Below are 20866 nucleotides of genomic sequence, written 5' to 3'. Positions count from 1 at the left end.
CAAGTTCTGTTTTAATAGAGGTCATAGATTTATGATCATATATTCACTTTAATTAATCTGACTTCTATTAATCAATTTTAAAGCAATTATAAAATTAAATTTTAATTTGAACAGTGATAGAAAAGAGTGAAACTTTGCTAATCACAATTATTAAAAATTTGGTATTTGGTATTTAAAGACTAATTAAGTCTAAAAACATCACTTACCTTACACCTCTATATATTTTGAATTGTTAGTTAATTTTTTTTTTTTTTTTACAAACATTTTCACTATACCAAATTAAAATTTGTTCTAAATCTTGTTTTGTTTTGTTTTTGTTATTTTCTCTATCGGGAATTTACAAATTGATATTAAGAAATGTGAGAGCAAATTTTTTATTTTTTATTTTTTAATTTTCAAAAATCAAAACAGAAAAACCAAACTTTAAAAAAGTTTGTTAAGATAAACAAAAACTCTGTTCATAAAATCAATAACTAAAACATTTTTTTTTCTTCTCTAAACTATTATTTCCGTTAATGATGGCATAGTGTTACCACGTAGGTTAGGTTGAATAACCCTAACAAATCCACGTCATCGTGGTTTAATTATCACATTATTATTATTTTTTTAAAATTTAATTCAAATAGTTAGATTATTAAATGTATACTAATTAAAATAATCAAGCAATGTTTTGTTTTAACATGAATTGAATACACTAGCAAACTAATTCACGTCCTTGTATATTAAAACCCGTGATCGAGGCACACAGACAATTATTTGCTCTATACACGCTTGCAATCAAACTACAACAATTGTTTTAGCAGGATATAAAATGACTAACTTTAATAGAACTAGAGCATCGAGCTACTTAAATCTAACAGTACTCTTGAATACTTGACTTCAACTCAACAACAAAGAAAAAAAACGAGAGCACTATGATAGTGAAATTTAACTCAATTTAATTTATCGAAGAAACAACAAATTTAACTTCAGTAAATCTTAAATGATTTATAACAAACAAATTGAATCTAGAGAGTTAAAATTAATTTTATATGTCTAAAAAATCTCCAAATTTTTCGCTATAAATATCCTGACAACATTTTTCACACAAATTCATCAACCATCGTAGAGAAACAATAGCATAGTTTAAATATTTAATAACAAACAAAAGAAAAAGCGAAGGGATTTGGGATTTGTATTTAGTTAGAGTGCGTGACGTCACCGGGAATCTGAGTTGTCAAATATAAATGAGGTGGAGGGTGTGATTGGATAAAATATATTTATATTTTTAGGGTGAGAAAAAGAAAGAAAGAAAAAAAAACAAATATTTAAATCCCAAAAATTGTATACAAATCCTACGGCCATGAGCAGAGCACGTGACATCCACACGTGTGACTCCAGGCCTCTATTCACTTAAAATTTTTTATTATTTAATTTTGTTGGTTAATTTTAAAATTTTAGAAGGAAGAGAAAAAGAGAGATTCTACATTGGTGGACAGGGTGGCGTGTCAATGACGTGGCTTCGCGTGACGAGAGGGTACATTTGGAAACCAAAACCTGTGGGACCCCATAGTATATAGGGATTAGGGTTAGGAGGTGAGGGACGTGGCTAAATATTTAATAAATAACGATATTAGAATTATAATTGAGGGCGGGGAAATGGAAAATTAGAAGGACCGAATTGGCTTTTGCTTGACAGCCTGTTTACAGCTGTAAACCAATCCTTCTCTCTAAAAACTCTTCCTTCTTCGCTTCTTCTTCTTCTTCTTCTTCTTCATCTCCATCTCTAACGTCCGTACTTTCTTCTACAAACAGTAATTGCCTTTGCAGTGTGATTAATTTCTGTTCGAGGTTATTGTGATGTTAATGGGGTTTCTTCTTAGTGTATGTAACGCTCCATTTTGCACTAATTTTCAGGTTTTGTTTTCATGATTAAGACTCCTTGTTCTGGCGGATTTTACTCTCCGTTTCTTTTTTTTTTTTTTTTAAGTGAAGTGTAGAGGGGGGTGTCCATGGATCCGTGTCCTTTTGTGCGTCTAACCGTCGGGAATCTTGCTCTTAAGGTTCCGGTAGCGTCTAAACCTGCTCGTTCGGTTGTTCATCCTTCTTCGTCTCCTTGTTTTTGTAAAATCAAGTTTAAGAAACTGCCGGTTCAAACGGCGGTGGTACCGTTTATTCAGGCGGGGAATCAGTTTTCGGACGGTCAAGTTCAGTCGACGGCGGCTACTTTTCATCTCAGTAAGTTTGATCTCGACAAGCTAGCCGGAAAATCTTTATTCGGTTCGAAACCATGCCTCAAAATTTCTATATACAGTGGGAGGAGAGGTACGACCTGCGGCATCGATTCTGGGAGGCTCTTGGGTAGAGTGTCTGTACCTTTGGATCTGACGGGAACTGAATCAAAGGCAACTGTGTTTCACAATGGATGGATTTCGGTGGGTAAAGACTCCAAGGATTCTTGTGCGCAATTCCATTTGAATGTGAAAGCCGAACCCGACCCGAGATTCGTGTTTCAGTTCGACGGCGAGCCAGAATGTAGTCCACAAGTGTTTCAGATTCAGGGTAACATCAGACAACCCGTTTTCACCTGCAAGTTCAGCTTTAGAACTGGCGACCGGACTCAAAGATCCAGGTTAGCTCAAAATTCTCCGCAAACTTTTGTTAGTTTTTCTTTATTTGTCGACTTGTTTTTTCAACTTGATTTTAGTTGCATTGTCCTTCAAGCTCGGTTCGTATCTATTATATTTTTTTGCTTGTATTCTTCGAATTTGAATGTTGGAAACGGGGATTCTGCTTTACTCTTTCCTTAATGAAAGATTTAGAGCTGAAAAGGGCAAGAAAAAGACAGATAATCACGGTTGTAAATGGGTATTATTCCATTTTTTTGTTCGCTCAATGCTTCATTCGCACTCAAATCCCCAACTTAATGTTGCTAATTTATGTAATTTTAACCAATTCTAACCGGGTTGAGTTCATTGCAGATCATTGCCTACAGAATCTTCAAGGTGGTGGCTTAGCTCGTTTGGAAGCGAAAGGGAGCGACCAGGAAAGGAGCGGAAGGGTTGGTCAATCACCATCCACGACCTTTCCGGCTCACCCGTTGCCGCCGCCTCAATGGTCACACCCTTTGTTGCATCCCCAGGTTCCGACCGAGTCAGCCGGTCCAACCCCGGTTCATGGTTGATCCTTCGACCCGGAGACGACACATGGAAACCATGGGGCCGGTTGGAGGCGTGGCGGGAGCGCGGTGGATCAGACGGTTTAGGATACCGGTTCGAGCTAATTCCAGACACGAACGGTGGGATGAGCGCGGCAGGGATTGTACTGGCGGAGTCAGCTCTGAACATAAACAAAGGCGGAAAATTCTTGATTGACTTAGGTGGAAGCTCGAACGGGAGGTCGACGCCGGTGAACCCAATGTCGCCGGCGTGCAGCCCGAGAAGCAGTGGGGATTATGGGTACGGACTGTGGCCATATTGCGTGTATAGAGGGTTTGTAATGGGAGCTAGCGTTGAAGGGGAAGGGAAATGCAGCAAACCAAGAGTCGAGGTTGGAGTGCAGCACGTGAACTGCACGGAAGACGTGGCTGCATTTGTGGCATTAGCAGCGGCCATTGATCTTAGCATTGACGCTTGCAGGCTTTTCTCACACAAACTCAGGAAGGAACTTTGTCAGCCATTGGATCTTCTCACTTGAGATTATTCCCTTTAGTTTCTTCTTCTTTTTTTAATGCGTTTGGGTTTTTTGAGTGGCGCAATTTGTCGATGAATTTTTTATTCCATCGTCTTTGAGGGATTTGGGTTTTTGCTAACTAAAGTATTGTACAGTTTGCGAGAGAGAAGAAAGAGAGTAGAGGCAGAGACACAGCACTTTTGTTTTTTTTGGTTCTTTTTTTTCCTTTTTCTGAATAGTTGGTGTGACATTTGTCTGATTTCCATCTTTTTATTAAATGGGTTTGGTGAGGAATAGAAAAAAGGTTGGTTTTTGAAGATGAATTTTCAATATCTCTAACTTGACCTTCACATTTTTATGTAACTTTGTTGTGATGAATGGAAGAATTGTGAGCAAACAATAGATTTCGAGTTCAAATTTGATTCTTTTTTAAATAATCCTAATAATCATTAGTGGTATATTAAGAATTTTATAATGGGTTTTGTTTGACAAATATTATTTCCATTATTAACTTTTAATTTCTTTGGCTAGGCTATTGACTTAGGGTTTTAATTACATCATGCACTCTCCTCAATTTCAATATTATTCTTTTACTTTTGCTTTTCTTTGAACCCCTCAAAATCCCTTTTGAAAATCTCTCTTTTTTAGCGGCTTTAATAGGGAAACTAGAGAAAAAAACATATTTGAATTTGTAGAACAGTGTAAAGATTCAAACATGACATGAAAGAAGAGATGTTGTATGTGTGTGTGTGAGGTACAACAGGACAAGTAAAACAGGTAGTACCCACTGCATAGATTATTCAAAACAACACAGCACCAATGTTCCAATTGGTGCCATAACCACACAGTAAATATACCTTCTAATAACATAAGGATGTAGATTAGATGACCGAGTTTAAAATTTTCTTAAGATAGTTGTTACAAAAGAAACAAACTTTAAACAAATTTACATGGTTGACTAACAACTCTCTATCAACTAGCCCTAAGAAGAAAAAGTCAGAGTTTCTAGTTATAGACTAATTGCCTTGGAGCCTTTAACATTGTAAACTACACTAACATCTCTAAGATTTTATAAATAGTCTCAATCAAACGATACCCGTGGAAGGAGAATAACAATGATAAAAGATAACAATGTGGGGGCATTAAGTTTGTTATGATGTGTTTGTGTATATATGGAGGAATGGATGTTAGGTAGTGATTTTTGTGAAGATGAAGCTAAAAAAATCGTAAAAAGAGGAGAAGAGAAGAGAAGAGGGGGCTAAGTGGCAATAATGATGAATTGAAAATGTAGTTAAGTGGGTATACATGATGACGTAAGCTTTTATGTTGAGGTTTTGGAGTTATATTGTTTGTCTTTACATTTAAAGCACAATCTGTGTTCCAAACGTGGGCCTGAGGTGGAAACATATGGGCTCAGGTTCTCTCTAACGTGGGCCTGTACGGACACCACGCCTCACACGTGCTCTCTCAGTTCAATCTTTTTTTTTTTTTTTTTTTTTTCTTTTCTTTTCTTTTTTTTTTTAAATTATTTCTTTTACTTTTTAATAATAAATAATAAATGTAAATGTAAATTTGGTAATATTTTCCAATAGAGTTGGAATTTGTGTAGATCTCGGCGAAATGAAGCTGCTAGGATGGTGGTTGATGCTAGTGGGTTCGCTCCGATTAGCTTCCGTTTGGTTTGGATTCTTCGACATATGGGCATTGAGGCTCGCCGTCTTCTCAAACACTACCAGTAATCTCTTTCTCTCTCGAAAATCTCATTCATCTATTAATTTTAGGTTCAGGAGCTTATATTCAAAATGTTCATTCTCTCCTTCTCTTGTATCTTGATGAATGAATGTACTACTGTTATCTCTCTGGTACTCCCGTGACTAATTTAATTCCACCGGCATGAAAATTCGTGGTACGCCTTTTAATGTGCTATCACGGACTGGAGTTGTTGCCCTGTATTTCCATCCGTGACCTAATGGTTGATTTTTTGTTGTCAGATTTCTTGCTTTTTGCAATGCTTGACTCTGTTTTATCGTGTTTTTACATTGATGGTGAAATTCATAAATTGGAAGTTAATTAAGTATCTGTATTATCTACGAAGTCAATCCATTAAGTATCTGCATTATCTACGAAGTCAATCCATTATCCACCCAATCAATTCTTAAGTAAGCCTGAGAAGTGAGCTCAATCAGTTTCTTAGGATGTGGGTTTTGAACACGAAATCACTTGGTTGATTTATGTTGGAGTGTGATTTTGAAATGGTTATCAATGAAGGAGAGGATTCACTCTTAGAGGACAGTATACAGTATCTCGTAGTTGGAAATCAGTAAAATTTTCTCCTTTGCGAACTTCTATTTCATAGTTGATGTTCTTTTGAGGAGGAAGTACATAGACTATCAAGATGGCAGATTTAAATTATTTTTTTTCTTGGAAACTTGTGTTATATGGAAAAAGCAAGCATGGTTAGGAATTAGGATACATGTTGGTGCAATAGTTTTAATCGTCTGTCATATGAACTTGAAGAAGGTGAGTGGATTAGGGTGCTAATTTGTTTTGATAACCATTCCATAATCAGGCCTCTCAAAGCGTAGTTCATTATCGGAATTTTATCGAACTAGATATTAAACGGAAGGTTTTCCCCTCTGTAAGTTACTCAATTGTCCCATTCTGTTTGGCTGTTTTATTCTGTTTCAATCAACGATAGTGTTTCATTGTTTTGGAGGTGTTAATTTATTATTGATTAAGAAACTCTACTTATGACATTAGGATTGGTTTCTTCATTTAGATTATTTCTCAATATGTACCACTGTGAACTCAAACTTTACTTTGGTTAACTGAGTTTAAAATGTGGGTTACTAGTTTTAAAATTGGAAACGATAATTTGTGAATGCAAATATTAGATCTCGAATTTAATGTCATGCTAAATTGTTACCAACGACTATTATATTAGAGAAAATTTGCTTATTTAAAAGTTTTCTTAATCTTCTCGTTATTTATGGACTAAAACATTTGTGATGATTATTATTAGTTCTAGACTTATAGATTTTATGTCGGAGAAAACATCTATCTTCTTCATACATATGTGGGTTTAAATCTTACTCTGATTAATAAATTTAACATGCAGGCCGATATTATTGTAAATAGGAAAATTACTATGCATGGATTTCAATTTGGGGTCCCCTATTATAATGTTTAAATTCTAATTTACTTTTCATTTGAACGTTAATATAACTATTTAGATAATTCCTGGTACCGATTCATGTCATTATCTTATGGCGTGCTTAATCCTGAATATTCTTCTCTCTTGCTGTATTGTGTGATAGTGACTGAAGTTCATGGAAGGACATTCGGAGTGTGGACTCTCCTAACTTGTACCCTTTGCATTCTCTGTGCATTCAACCTTGAGAATAAGCCCATTTATTTGGCGACATTTTTGTCATTCATCTATGCTTTGGGGCATTTCTTAACTGAATACTTGATATATCATACCATGTCCATTGCAAATCTGATGACGGTTGGCATCTTTGCAGGTATGATTGCTAGAATTAAATCCATCCCCATCACATATTTGGACTTTCACATCTTTTGCTCTACGGTCTATTCTCCTTTGTTATTTTTAAATCTTGAACAGAATTTTCTTTTACAAGAATTTATCTGGCTGATTCTATATACTGCTATCATATAGATGAGTAATTAGTATAAATCCGTCTACTTTCTCATGACACGATAATATTAATTAGTGGGACATTTTAGTCAATAGAACAGTGATTTTGTTCCCATTCATTAGTATTGCATCTATTCTGAAACTGATATTTGCAGAAATAATGCTTGTTGTTTAGCCTCTTGTTTTTGACCTCAAACATAAAGATCACTTATTTATGTTGAACTTTTTGTTAACAGGCACATCAATAATATGGATGCTGCTCCAGTGGAATTCACACCAAAGAGTTCGCCCCAAACATTCTTAATATGAGTAGATGCTCAAATTTAATCTGCGAACTTATTTTCTTCGATCCAGGGCACTGAATAAACAAAGAACATTAGATTAGCCTTGAAACACCTTCAACATCATTGTCTGCCCAATATTATTTAACCTGCTTTTGTTGGTTCGGTATAATACCATGCTGATGATGACGCTCTTCCAGCTTGTACCGAAAATGGAACTAATTGAGCTGCCATCACAAGGAAACAAGCCATTTGCTTTATGAGGTTTCTTCATTGTAATTTTTAGTTTTAATAGATTCATGCTCTCACAATTTCATTCCTGTGAAATCACTGACGTGTTCTATCCCCATTGCTGCTGCTATCTTGATGTCAATCCCCCTAAACATCCGTTTATTTTAACATCTAAGAGAGAATTTAACACTTATATTTCTAATTTGTATCGGGTAGTGTTATTATGAGTCAACAGTTTTTGAATATGTTGATAAGGACGATTAGAGAGTATCCATTATGAACAAATGATTTTGTATCGGGTAGTGTTTTTATGAGTCAACAGTTTGAATATGTTGATAAGGACGATTAGAGAGTATCCATTGTGAACAAATGATTTCTCTAAATATCGGCTTGAAAGCAAGGATTTTGCTTCAGTTGTCTTGATCAGTTTCTCTCTCTTCCATTCAGTATGAGTACATGCGTTGCTTTTTGTGGGACAACAGGAAGGAATTGGCTTGCGGAATTGACAGGCCCTGACCTCCTCCCGCAGCAGCATGGTGGATCGATCATATCATGTGTAAGTCATCATTTCCCCCATCTCTTCCAAAATTATTCTGTAAGTCATTTCAATGTTTTAACGCTCTGATGGATGTGATATCCAAGTAAAGTTATCCACGCGTTCAAAGAAAATAAACCTGCACTTGATTTGAAATCACCCACTTTTGTTGCTTCCCATATAATAAGTTAAAGTTGTTTGGAATTTGCTAGTCTCTTCTCTATCCGGTTCCCTTGAATTTCAGCCACACAACTCTAGCGACCGATCAAATGGAAGCAAACACGTTTCTGTTCCAAAAGAATCAATCATGTGATCTATTACTTAGAGAGGCTGTATGTATGCAAATTAAAACTGATTTCTGAAAAGGATCAAAAGGATGGGTATTGAGTCAAAAACACCAACTCCATAAAAGCAAAATTCATTTTGTAACACTTGCCGCTGGTACTGTTCTTCTCACTATATATTCCCACATGCTTCTCAAGTACAAGAAGAAGTAGGACTTTCTTTTTTTTTTTTTAATCAATTCTATGGGGGATATGAATCTTCGTTGAGGCAATTGCCAACTCAAGAGCGGAATTTTCTTTTGAGCTAATAATTCAATGCGGCTACTGTATTTTACATCACAAACTCATGAAAAGCTTTCTAACACATATTGATCTCCTTCACTTGTAATAGTAGGAAGTATCGGTCAAATATTGCCGACTTGCTTTCTTAATCCACAGAACATACAGCAGCCAGCACGATATCTGCTCGTGAGTCAATTTGCTTCATTATCCCCAATAATACTTTTTGAGCTAAACAACACAATTCTGTAGCTGATGTTCAGGTCAGTAGTCTTAATCATGGATGCTATTCGGAAGGATCGACCAAGCGTTTTTCCCTTTTAGGCTGTTTGATAACTCGAAATCAATTGGCAATAATTCAATTCATCGCATGCTACAAGAGAAAATTGTCTATCATATGTTGGATCACACAAGCCCCATCAGAATTGACTCTGTACCTATTAACCTGAAAGAAACATATAAACTTGAACTTGCTACATGAAAAACAAGAAGGTCCAATCCAATGGTGAATGATGAAAACTTGCCTGAATGGTAAGGTGGGCATCATTTCTTTGTTTACTTCTGTGGAAATCAACATCAACCCGATCCCAACCAACGCTCGATAAACCTTTGATCATTTCTTCTAAAATGGTTTCAATACAACAAGATACTACATCGTCAAAAAGTGGCCAAAGATAACAACCATGGGAGATGAATGAACACAAAATCACAAAAGCAGCCTATGAATAATAACATGAGGCAAACTTATGATATTTAATAAAGAACAGTTGATCTCAAAGTGAGTGGGGAAGTTAAAACAGCAAGTAGTAATAGTTCAAACTTTCAAAGAGGGAACTATTAATAATAGAGCACTTACCTTCCAAATCACTTTTCTTGAATCTATTGACTTCAGCCTCTGATGGCACATATAATTGAGGATTCTGAATTTTTGCCATCTCTACATTTACAATGTACGGATATTTGCTATCTCCTGATAAACCTTTAAGCTAATAGATAAAAGCTAGTAAAAGAGAAGTTCAAGGTCTACATAGCAGACTTTTTAATGATGTTCAAATTTTACCTTAGGCAACTCAGAACGATGCCTAATAGAAGATGTACTCCATCCAACAACGTCTGTATTTAGTGTTAAGATTTATATATAAATAGAGGGCAATCAAAGTTTTAATCCGATGAGTAATGTCTTTTTAAGTTCCATATATCTATTTGATAATTAGGAAGCATTGAAGAGTTCTTGTAGAAATATAAGCAAGTAGAGAAACAATAACAGGATACTATCGTAACGCACATTCGCATAGGTAACACGGTGCCTAAACGACTGCAAAGCAGATCTGCAAGAACAAACCATAAGATAAAAGGTGAAGATGAGTTTCTCTAAAAGCAGGCAGGAAAGCTTTGCATCTCAAAAATAGTGGACTCACAAAAATTTGAGATCCTCTCGATCGCCAGCCATATGAAAAAGAAGAGGGCAGTTTCCACTGTCCTTGTCAATTAAAAATAAATGTCTCCCAGTTCTACCAAAGAAATATGATGTACAAACAGCTACTTTTTCCAAGACATAAAAGCCACAACACATAGGTACCTAAAACGTGAAAAGTTCCTCATGAATTCAAGAACCCACATCATGACTATGAAATTATGAACTATAGTCTTGAGCAAATATAGAAAATGATGTATGTCAACTAGAATGCTATTTTGTAAAACATGGAAACTAACTTCAAATCCTGAGATTAGATATATTGGACCAAAACAATTGATTTGTTTATGAAATCTTTCTTGAAAAAGGAGTTAGTAGCAGTCACGAGAGAATTGTAAAACGAAGTTGAGCACAAACAAATCAAAGGGGGTGAATACATAGTATCATAATCTGTACTTGGCGATGCTATTTCAAGACACAATAAAGATAAAAAGGAGAATTTTTTCCAAGAATAAAAATCAAAGTCTTTATTAGATATTAAAAGTTGTCAATACAAGAAGATAATTTCTCCATTTGTAGAGAATTCTAAAACGGACTAATACTAATACTAGGAAACTAATCCTAATCCTAACTAACCAAGAAATTAATTCTAATTCTATTCAAACAAGGATTTGACCAAGATACCTTTATTTACTCTAATCCTACTGCATCAATTATGACTATGATGTCAGCTTGTGATAACAGTAGCATAAGTGCCATTTAAGCATATAAAACAAGCATAACTATGAAACATTGATTGTTTACCTGTTTATGCCCTCTTGAACCAAGATGTGGGGTCGCACAAGTTATAAAATTAATTGGTTCCAGCCCTGCAATTTTCCCTCTAAATTCATCTTCATAGCTTTCATCTCTAAACTCGTGTTTGTTATACTCCCCATTTACTTGGACATCTTCTTTTAGCTCATAAAGCTTTGCAATGGCGTACCTTGCTATCAGTCCACCTAATGAATGACATAAGAAGGAGATCTTTCGAAGATTTGGATGTCTCTTGATAACTAACAAAATCTGATTAGAAAACAGATCCGAAGTTGATATATAAATAATAAATAAAAGGATAAGTTACAAATCTAGCAATTAGACTTAAAGATATAGAAAAATGCAAAAGAATTTGTAAATGTAACAAAATTTTGATTCAAATTCTCTGAGTCTGTAAGTGACTTCATGGCTAATAAAAAAGCCTACAAGCACCGAAACAATTTGCTATATTTGCAATTACTTAAAAAATATCGCAATCCAATTATTTATTGACTGTAAAAATGCTACCCACTGCAATTGCGGTGATAAAATCTATACAACAGCATGGAAATACTGATTTAGGTTTGAAGGTGATGGTATACCTCTTCCGCTAGTCTTCCTCCCATCACATCAACACCATCAAGAGTCAATGTTGAGTAATTACGTTTACTACCTGCAAATAACAATGACAAGCTTGAAGACATTTTAATCATAAAGAAGGTATTCAGACAAAAACAGGACAACCAAATGAAAATATGCAAAGGGTAAAAACTTCATTCGCCTTGTGTTTACCTAAATAGTTAAAAGTATAAGAAAACCACATTGAAAAACTCACAATGAACAATAATATCTTCTGGATACGTCTTCAAAAACTCCTGTGCTGCATATTTCCAATCTTTAGCACTGCAAATGCGTTACCCAAAAAAAAAAGAAAAGAAAAGAAATCGTCAATATAAACACCCAGAACTGCTTGAAGAGGTGAAATGTAATCAAGATGAATGGAAATCAAAGAAATATTGGAAAGCATGAAGACAAGGTAAAAGAAAGTTGGATTGAAAAACTGTTAATTGGATCCAAAACCCTTAGGATCGAACATGAGTTTTTATTACACTCTGCGACAACCCATTCCATTACGTTCTATCAAACACCCCAAATGAATGAATTTGTCTGCAGCAAGTCAATATTCTACAGTGAAAGCTAAGAACTACCGGAAGTAGAACGATACGACCCACCATTGATTATAAGATCATTCATCGGTTAACCGATTCATTATGGTAATTTCAGAGATACAAACGACTAATATTAAAACAGATACCCAGATAAATGCAAGTGAAAATACTGATGGGAAAGAATCATAGACTGATGAACTTTGACTTAAACTGCTTGGGTCGTAACAACAAACGAAAAATTCTGATAAGAAAATGGAGTGACCTGCCAACAAGACCGTTAACCATTATAAGAAGGTGGGAGGGCTTCCGACGCTCCCCAGAGCCATTGACGACCTCCATATCAATATTCCCTTCCTCATCACGCTGTACTCTGAAACATCCGAATCCGATCTTCGGTAGATAAAACGATACGGAACGATTTCCATTCTTCTTCTTCTTCTTCTTCCCATTTCTCGTATCATTCAAATCTAGTTCTCCCCCTTTCTCATTCTCCAGTTCTCCTCTGTTTCCCTCTTCACTTGAAGTCCGAGAAGCCGGATTTTCCAACTCCATAGAAGTCACAAACAAACGACAAAATCCAATGAAAACGAGGAGAATCTGGAAAAGAAGACGAACAAAACTCGGCTAAATTGGTATCGTCAAATGTTTGAAAACAGAGAGAGGGAACAGAGCGGGATGAAGACTTGGAAATTCTTCGTTGAAGCGGTTGAAGTAGTTATATGGGTAAATGGTACAAATGAGACAAGACCGTCTACTCGCAACCTCACCGGCTTAAAGTGAAGACCCATTGCCATAATTGAGAGAATCTACAGGAGGAAGAAGAAGAAGAAGAAGATACAGAGACACCCATTTGCTCATTCGCCTTTGATTCTGAGTTTTCCCGATCTCCACAACCGTAACCACTCTCAAACACATTCATCATCCCATTACCACACTTTTCCATACAAAGGATTTCGAAGGTGGAAGTCAAGGAAAGGTAAAAACTTGGCAAACGTTTTGGTAATGGTGGAGGATCTGTCGGCTTCTTTGTTGTTTGTTTTTGATTCAAATCAAATGGCAAATGGGGTCGCACAAAAAAGAAGAAGAAAAAAAGCATCGCCCACTATCTCCATTTTTCTTCAATAATTTGGCGCCACGTATTAGTTGCACTGAATTTAACGGTGAACTTCGAAACACCTGATTGCTAACCCCATAATTCAAATAATTCAATTGTATTTAATATTAATATTTGCTATGTCATATGCAAATTGCCAAAACATTCTTTTTTTATTTGAGAAATTTGTTTTTGGGGTTTTCAACGTTGTGGTATTTGCCTAATTGGTTATATGAAAAAAGAGAATCTCTTGATATCTTTGCTTGTTTGTTAATATTAATATGTTAAACCCAACTTAGGTTAAAGTTAATTGCTTATTTGATCGGTAATTCTTGCACGTGTAAGGTGGCAGAGATGCCTTCCAATTTCATTACACAAACTTTTTGGTTTGGTTGAAATTTGAATCTAATACTAAATATAATAAGTTGTTAATCCGACACATTAAATTAGATAAAATGATGATTATTATTATTTTAAACCACAAGAGAAAAAAAATGAAAGTGTTTTTTTAGTTCTTGAATTTTGAAGAGTATATACGTTTGACCCTTAACACATTTTTAGTCTACATATTTATTTTATAATATATATTCAATTATTAAATTTTTAAAAAAATATCTATAGTGGATAGCAATTTAGGGATAATAGTCAAGTGCATGATAATATTTTTAAAAACGACATATATTTATAACTTTTTAAATTGGTTGCTATATACACTAATACACAATATTTTTTTTAATTATTAATTCAAATCAGAAAACTATATATTTTTTTAGAAATCTGACTCTATAAAACTTTGTTTATTCAAATGTCATATGATTATATACATAATTTAAAAAAATATTAACCTTATTAAAACCTTTGGGATCATATTTGAAAATTCAAAGACTAGTGCATTCATTCTATAAAAATTGGGAATTAAAAAGATATATTTTGAAATATACTTCAAAACTTAGGAACTAAGAACTAAAAACTAAAAAGGGGAGTTTTCTACGAAAAGAAGATAAATAACTTTTAAAGAATAAACTATGAGAAACAAAGGTAAAGGTGAATTTGGAATATTCACCTAATTAGTTTAGATTTTTTTTTTCTTTTTAATATGATACATCGGAAGAATAGGACTTCTCTTTAATAGACTAAAAAAATTGAGTAAAAAGTATAATTTATATGTTTGAATACATTCTTTCATCCCTTAGAAAAGAAAAAAGATCGTTTCGATTAAATAATTATAATCTTGAAATCATTAGACAAACATGACTTTATTATTCTAATTTTAAGAGACCCAATTTTCTTGGTAAAAGACAGTTTGTTGACTTTCTATAAAAATAGAAAATCATATATTAGTTATCATTCTTTTCAAAAGAAAGAAAGAAATAAATAAATCACACATAAGGGAAGATTTGTAAGTTTTTGACCTGACTATTAACTTCTAGAACTACTAGAGGGACCCAAACCAGCCCTGACCTGCATCTGCCCCTAATGGTAGTAATCTAAGTAACACCAATTTAAAACATAATCTACGAGAATTGATGACCAACTGTGATTCCTTACCATTTGTAACCTAGTATCATGATTATCCTCACTCCTCACCGATTAGTATAGATGGTTTAATAGAGATGGAACCGTGCAAAGAAGAGGCATATAGTGTGGATGTCTCTAAGCTCAAAGACTCCGCACTTAGTTTGAGGAGGCGTACAAACTATGCCTTTTATGAGTCGTTATCTTATGGAAGTTGACCCACTCCCCATTTCTTTCCACCATCAAGTCTTTTCAAGTCTTTACCATAGCCACATTCCATTTAATTCTTTTTCCTTTGTCACTGCCTTTCTCAAGACTGGCTAGCTAGCAATCTATCTGTGAGATCTCAAGGCTAAGATAGTTTTGAAAACGGGTTTCCTTCCGTAAACGTCAATTTCTTTCCTTTCATTTTGGAGCAAGATCGAGATGCTAAGTTGATTATTATAGTATGTGTGAAAGATCCTAATATTAAGGAGTTGTAATCCCAAATCTATGCTACCGTCGAAGAAATCTCTATCATTTCCTAATAATCTTGATATTTATTGGGCCGAGGGATTTTAATCTAAGGTAGTTAACCTAAGTAACCAATCATCCTCAAAAGGTCAAATAAAAACAATAATCCTAACAACCAATACTAATAAATAAATAATAATAATAATCCTAACAATTAATTACAATAATAATAATAATAATAATAATAATAATAATAATAATAATAATAATAATAATCCTACAGCCATTTACATTAAACTTTTTCACTGATCATGAAGGAACAGCAAAATTCACCGCTATGGTAATTTCATGTATATATAAATTATAAATAAATAAGTAAATTATAGGTTTGAATTTCAGTATATGTTTAAGCCATGGCCTTGCTTAGTAAAATTTCCCTTCTGGCATATGTAAAAGGAACTTGGAGTGCACGACATTCAAATTAAAAGCAAATTGTTGATTATTTTATGGAGGCCATTATAGATGGATGAATTTTCTTAATTTAATAAGACGCCAATCAATCATGTTAATAGATATTTATAATTATTATTCTGAATATTCTTATTGGGAATTTGCATCTCATAAGATAGGGTAACCAACGGACCCAGCCAGAACATGCCTTGAAAAAACTTCTACGTGAACTAAAAATACAAAAGTATAATTAAAATAAATCAGGAGGGGTCTGAGTTTGTAAAATGTCGGAATTTTTCTGGAATCCATTCATATTGTTATTTATGAAAAGGAGAAGGAAAGGGGAAGATTCATCTAAGTTTAGACTAAGATGATGAGGCTAAATTAAATTAACCTGAATATGTCTCCATCATCTCTTCAAGGAGAGTTGATAAGATAAATAATGAGGACAGGTCCCTTTCGCAACAGAGAATTTTTTTGGATAAATATCTCATGTGACGACAAGAATGTGTGGTAATCCGCCCCCTTAGCTAGATATGAATTACACATTCGAACTAAGGTTAAGATTAATGGATGATTAGTTCAAATTTTAATTCAAATATCATGTAGTAACAACCTGTAGCAGAATTAATCATTTCAATGACATAAGGTGTTGAAGACTATGCCAATAATGAATGATGAGACAGATGAAACAACCAATCCAACCTTAGCAACTACTCCTTATTCAGAACTTTGGGAACTTTGATATACGGCTCATCGAATACTGGAACTGCGCCAATCATGGCCTCTCTGAGGTCAAGAAAAGAAAAAAAAAAAGTTATGAACAAGTTTCCTGCCAAATGTTGTAATAGCCCAAGTTGCAAAGTAACCAAGTTACCTATTTTCAAATGTTTCAGGAACGTCATTCCGTTGATTGCCACCTTCAGTGTCTGTACATAGTAGTAGAAAAATTAGTGACAATTTTGTTGCACTACGCAAAGTGAGTTTGACTTAGTGATATTGGTACGATAGAGGTTGGAAGTTCAATCCCCCATCCTGTTGTTGTATTTTTAAAATAAATAAAAAATTGCCGAACTAGTTTGGCCAAAAGATCCTGTGATTTTAGCATTTTGATCACTTAAAAATAATTCATGCTCAAAATGGTCTCTTCGAGAAACATTTACAAACATCTGTGGGTGGGGGTGGGATTCTGAAATCATAATCAGTTATATAGCAATTGATAGCACAAGTTTCTGTGGCAAGAGAAGACAAATCATAAGCATTCCTACTGCTGCTGTCCCCTCCTTGATGCGCTTCATTATTTCACTAGTTTCTGTGGCAAGTTACAATATCTCCATGTCTTATGATTATTACTTTCTAATGAAAAAAATAATGATTGTGTGATATAAAATTTCTGTTTTGAGAAGATTTGTGATATTTTAAGTCAACATTAACAGTGAAACAAGCAAAGGCATGCTAGAAGAAAAACAACAAACAAGTTGCAAAATGATCGACAACAAGGAACTTCTGCGAGTGGGTGCATGCACCTGCTCTAATGGATGGTTCAATACTTTGAAGATCAACTGTCTGGAGCTGCCCAAACCTGAAACGTAATGTTATCATATTAAAGTTATCAAACAGGGTAAAACAGCCCGAAAGCTAGAGGTAGACAGAGGATGAAGGTGATTATGAATGTTAGGTGGATATTTGTGTCAATTTCTTTTTGGTCAGATCAATGGACACCTCACGACCTCTAACGAAAAAGTTCTCCAAAATTTCCAACTCATTAATTTTGACTCCATCCGGGTCAGGAATGTGGCTCATGTGGAACCTAAAGTTCAGAAGGGCTATAGAGAGAGATCTTGAGGGAATGGATCTGCCATTTCTTCTGGAAAATGTTTGAATTCCTGAATAAATGGCTATTTTATTGTTGGAGTTCGGATTCTGACAACTTTCATTGAAAAAAAAATGAAAGAATATTGGGGCCATTTCCTTTCAGAGCAATTAATTAAGGTTAGTTGGAGGAAGAAAGTGTCCAAAAAGGTGAGATTTTTGGATTGACCCCGGCTCATGGGGACTCAAATTTTGCAAAGGTTCAAAAAAGGAACCCAACGTTCTCTCCTCTCAAGCTGGTGCGTTCTCTGGCAGGAAGATGTAGGAAATTGTTGTCATCTCTCCCTACAGTGTCCTTTCTCCAAAAAAAAAAAAAAAAAAATCTGCAATTCTCTTTTACTCTTTTGATTTGTCTGGGTGCTATCTAATGAAACCTTCCCACTGCATTGAACAGCTTTTGTGTGACCATACCTCGCTCCCAAATTCTTCAGTCATTTGATCTTATGCTGTCAAGGGAGTCATATAGGAAGTTTAGGATTTAATTCATTCTTTTTGGTTTACCTTGGTGCACTGTTATTCGTGCGAACAATGGTTATATAATGCTTCTTAAAACTAATTGGATCTGTCTTCAATAATCCCCTTGAACATACCTTTTGTAACTTTTCACCATTTTAGTGTTTGAAGAAAAAATTATGGATATTGATTATTATTATCAACTGAATTGGGCATTTGACGAACATACATGACAAAATTTTGTATTTTTTTTTTTTTTTTTTGTGTGTGTGTGTGGGGGGGGGGGGGGGGGGGGGGCAGGGGTATTATGATCAATATTATCGATGGCTACCAGTATTAAGTTTGCTGACTGTTATCCCCTTTGGCCATCCTGAATACTTGATATTATCAATGCCTTGAGATGATTTTCCCTTCGAATAAAGAGTTGTGACCGTTTCTTTTTTAATAGGAAACAATTTCATTGACTGAAGAGTTATAACTTGAAAGAGAGTAAGAGGCTAGTAGAATGCTTGTACCACAAAACATGGGTATCTTGGATTTCCAACGTAACAAGACTGGTAATCCAATTTGTAGGTACTCTAGGTCCATGAGCTTCATGCTTACAGATTGTTAAAAAGATCAACAATGAACATTATGCGGAAGTTTCAACGTTTGAGCATTCTTAACTTCAAAGAGGGGGAAAAAGGAACTACCAGAACTGCATTCCAATGATCCAATTCGCCAAAAGATTATCTTATACCCCCAAGTTAATGTAAAAAAGGTTGCAAAGATGACAAATACTTTAACTTCTGTCTCCTAAGAAGTTGCCTACTGCCCGGTTTCTTCTCGTTCCTTTTATATCTCCCTAAAAGTCACGGTCGATCAAGTAAACCAGACAAATTATGCAGTCTCGCATAAAACTCAATCTCTTTTTTCAGTTGGGAGAAGTAAACGCCAATTCATAGAATCTCATTATACAACCTCTTGGTGAAGATTTTTTAGGGCATAACAGGCCATTGTCTCATCGTAATTTACCTAAAAACCAGTCCAAAACCATCAAAGACAATAATCCACCTCCTACGTCCAACGCAAACCATCTTCTCAATCTCACCTAAGAAAACAAGATAAGATTTCCAATAACTAACTCTAAACGATGCCTACAGAAGCCACAGACTTCTAATCTTAATCTTAATCTTAATCTTGGTTTCAGCATTATCATACACTAACGTGTTTCAAGGTTTACTACTTTCTAAGAGTCTGTGTATATGCGTGTGCGAGCGAGAGAGAAAGAGAGAGAGAGAGGAACTCACCAGTCAACAACTTGAGTAATTTTAGGCGCAAATTCTTCAACCTGAATTAAGAATAACCAGATGTTAGTGAATAAAAGATTGAAGTAAAGATAGAGGAGGTGAGGGCGTTGCATACCTGAGTGGGAGTGAGAGAGATTCGAGCTGTTTGAGCTAAACGAGGAACATCAGGAGGTTGAAGAGAAGCTAAAACTCCTGAAGCAGTCGAAGACTTTCGGATTGTGATGTTGGAAACAGGAAGGGAATGGAAGGCGGTAGAGATGAAGATTTGGCGCTTTAACGATGGGAATGATGAAGCTCCTTTGAGCAGAGGAAGAGCTTTACTTCCCATTTCGATCCAACTACTAATGGCGGAAACCAAAATGAAATCTATTCGCCAAATTTTGATATTCGACCCTTTCTCTAATCTCTATCACAATCCTCACGAGTTGCGCCACATCTACAAGTTAAAGTTACCCTTACAAGATTCAATTTGTCTAAAACACCCATTTTAAGAGCTCAAGATGATAAATGATTCAAACTTTTTTTTTAAGAAAAATGATCGTTGAACGTGATCCTGGTGTGAAATTATAACATTAACTTCAATATTGATTTTAAGTTTTTTTTTTTTTTTATTTGCTCGAGAGAGATCGAGCAAGACAAGACTACTTTTCCACGTGGGTGTGACCGTGTGAGTGTATTTTGATAATCCAACTCAAATTTGACATCAACTAGGGGTTATTCAACATATTTTTTAGAAAACGGGTCATTAAACATTTTTTCAGCAAATTTTTGGATCATCCATACAACGAATTCCATTTACATTCATTGGCTTATTATTACTTTTAAAAAATTATTTTAAGTGACAAACTTTAATGAAAATTTATAAATATAGCAAAATATTACAAATTTATTCTTAATAGTCTATTTAAGATCGTAGACTAAAAGATGATATTTTGATTAATTTTTCTATATTTGAAAATAATTATTTTTTTATTTTCAAATTAATCTCGAAATTAATAAATACGGCTTTTCTTTTTAAAATTTCTAAAATGTATATCTTCACTGTTTATTAAGAATTAAAGAAATGTTAATAAAGACTTATTTCTTTTTAGAAAAACTCATAAATGAATTTTCTAAAATTTTTTAGAAATATATGAACAAAAATTGAACTTTCTAGGAAAGTTTAATTCAACTACACTTGTATACACGAGGACAAGAGATATCCATTTAAAACCCCTCATCTCCAATTTATACTAAAAAAAATCGCACCATTTTATTGATTAATATTCTAAATTAGTAATTCACAATTTTACCATCATCAAGTAAAATTAAATTATATAGTGAAATTATATTTTGTTATATAGTATAAATATTTTGTAAATAACTCACAAATTTGATCTCTAGATAAGCACATTTCCAAGTCCATCTCTATAATTTTAAAATAGTAATTCAATTTCTATCGATT

At 34.5% G+C, this 20866-nt stretch overlaps 4 protein-coding genes across 8 annotated transcripts; 2 read left to right on the top strand and 2 right to left on the bottom strand.

Annotated features, from left to right (window-relative positions):
- Positions 1-1638: 1638 nt before the first annotated feature.
- LOC103503621 (uncharacterized) lies at positions 1639-3968 on the top strand. 2 transcript variants are annotated; one of them, XM_008467874.3, is made up of 3 exons: positions 1639-1863; positions 1970-2611; positions 2961-3968. In XM_008467874.3, exons 2-3 carry the CDS (start codon positions 1992-1994, stop codon positions 3673-3675), a joined length of 1335 nt encoding a protein of 444 aa, XP_008466096.2. In that variant the 5' UTR covers positions 1639-1863; positions 1970-1991; the 3' UTR covers positions 3676-3968. The 2 variants fall into 2 exon arrangements, with proteins under 2 accessions (XP_008466096.2, XP_050939510.1); XM_051083553.1 differs by having other exon boundaries at positions 1657-1863; positions 1975-2611.
- A 1257-nt stretch (positions 3969-5225) lies between these two features.
- Positions 5226-8560, top strand: LOC103503620 (ergosterol biosynthetic protein 28). Of its 2 annotated transcripts, XR_007820187.1 has the most exons (4): positions 5239-5386; positions 6969-7175; positions 7546-7854; positions 8269-8560. XR_007820187.1 is itself a non-coding variant. In XM_008467872.3 (3 exons), exons 1-3 carry the CDS (start codon positions 5272-5274, stop codon positions 7611-7613), a joined length of 390 nt encoding a protein of 129 aa, XP_008466094.2. In that variant the 5' UTR covers positions 5226-5271; the 3' UTR covers positions 7614-8023. The 2 variants fall into 2 exon arrangements, 1 of the variants encoding a protein (XP_008466094.2); XM_008467872.3 differs by lacking the exon at positions 8269-8560 and having other exon boundaries at positions 5226-5386; positions 7546-8023.
- A 179-nt stretch (positions 8561-8739) lies between these two features.
- Positions 8740-13355, bottom strand: LOC103503619 (putative lipase ROG1). 2 transcript variants are annotated; one of them, XM_051083551.1, is made up of 10 exons: positions 12560-13355; positions 11964-12031; positions 11731-11801; positions 11138-11398; positions 10338-10498; positions 10192-10247; positions 9980-10032; positions 9776-9905; positions 9444-9541; positions 8740-9356 (listed from the first exon to the last, which is right to left on the bottom strand). In XM_051083551.1, the coding sequence occupies exons 1-10, from the start codon at positions 12847-12849 to the stop codon at positions 9339-9341; spliced, it is 1206 nt and encodes a 401-aa protein (XP_050939508.1). In that variant the 5' UTR covers positions 12850-13355; the 3' UTR covers positions 8740-9338. The 2 variants fall into 2 exon arrangements, with proteins under 2 accessions (XP_050939508.1, XP_008466093.2); XM_008467871.3 differs by having other exon boundaries at positions 8740-9364; positions 12560-13348.
- Positions 13356-16363: 3008 nt separating this feature from the next.
- On the bottom strand, positions 16364-19945 carry LOC103503618 (glutamyl-tRNA(Gln) amidotransferase subunit C, chloroplastic/mitochondrial). 2 transcript variants are annotated; one of them, XM_051083552.1, is made up of 6 exons: positions 19538-19876; positions 19423-19463; positions 17335-17390; positions 16686-16737; positions 16514-16597; positions 16364-16424 (listed from the first exon to the last, which is right to left on the bottom strand). In XM_051083552.1, exons 1-5 carry the CDS (start codon positions 19748-19750, stop codon positions 16522-16524), a joined length of 438 nt encoding a protein of 145 aa, XP_050939509.1. In that variant the 5' UTR covers positions 19751-19876; the 3' UTR covers positions 16364-16424; positions 16514-16521. The 2 variants fall into 2 exon arrangements, with proteins under 2 accessions (XP_050939509.1, XP_008466091.1); XM_008467869.3 differs by having other exon boundaries at positions 16364-16597; positions 19538-19945.
- Positions 19946-20866: the final 921 nt, after the last annotated feature.

This window comes from Cucumis melo, chromosome 4 (assembly GCF_025177605.1).
Source record: "Cucumis melo cultivar AY chromosome 4, USDA_Cmelo_AY_1.0, whole genome shotgun sequence".
Taxonomy (NCBI): Eukaryota; Viridiplantae; Streptophyta; class Magnoliopsida; order Cucurbitales; family Cucurbitaceae; genus Cucumis; species Cucumis melo.
The sequence above is the reverse complement of the archived record's forward strand: the minus strand, read 5'-3'. Positions and strand labels throughout refer to the sequence as shown.

What these genes read in the sequence shown, in the direction of transcription:
- LOC103503621 (XM_008467874.3), top strand. Translation starts at nt 1,992, where the DNA reads ATGGATCCGTGTCCTTTTGTGCGTCTAACCGTCGGGAATCTTGCTCTT. An exon ending in GACCGGACTCAAAGATCCAG is followed by an intron (nt 2,612 to 2,960) that starts GTTAGCTCAAAA and finishes AGTTCATTGCAG; the next exon opens with ATCATTGCCTACAGAATCTT.
- LOC103503620 (XM_008467872.3), top strand. Translation starts at nt 5,272, where the DNA reads ATGAAGCTGCTAGGATGGTGGTTGATGCTAGTGGGTTCGCTCCGATTA. An exon ending in CGTCTTCTCAAACACTACCA is followed by an intron (nt 5,387 to 6,968) that starts GTAATCTCTTTC and finishes ATTGTGTGATAG; the next exon opens with TGACTGAAGTTCATGGAAGG. An exon ending in GACGGTTGGCATCTTTGCAG is followed by an intron (nt 7,176 to 7,545) that starts GTATGATTGCTA and finishes TTTTGTTAACAG; the next exon opens with GCACATCAATAATATGGATG.
- LOC103503619 (XM_008467871.3), bottom strand. Translation starts at nt 12,849, where the DNA reads ATGGAGTTGGAAAATCCGGCTTCTCGGACTTCAAGTGAAGAGGGAAAC. An exon ending in GTTAACGGTCTTGTTGGCAG is followed by an intron (nt 12,032 to 12,559) that starts GTCACTCCATTT and finishes ACGCATTTGCAG; the next exon opens with TGCTAAAGATTGGAAATATG. An exon ending in ATCGTTCTGAGTTGCCTAAG is followed by an intron (nt 9,906 to 9,979) that starts GTAAAATTTGAA and finishes TTTATCTATTAG; the next exon opens with CTTAAAGGTTTATCAGGAGA.
- LOC103503618 (XM_008467869.3), bottom strand. Translation starts at nt 19,750, where the DNA reads ATGGGAAGTAAAGCTCTTCCTCTGCTCAAAGGAGCTTCATCATTCCCA. An exon ending in TCTCTCTCACTCCCACTCAG is followed by an intron (nt 19,464 to 19,537) that starts GTATGCAACGCC and finishes TTCTTAATTCAG; the next exon opens with GTTGAAGAATTTGCGCCTAA. An exon ending in ATTACTCAAGTTGTTGACTG is followed by an intron (nt 17,391 to 19,422) that starts GTGAGTTCCTCT and finishes ATTACGTTTCAG; the next exon opens with GTTTGGGCAGCTCCAGACAG.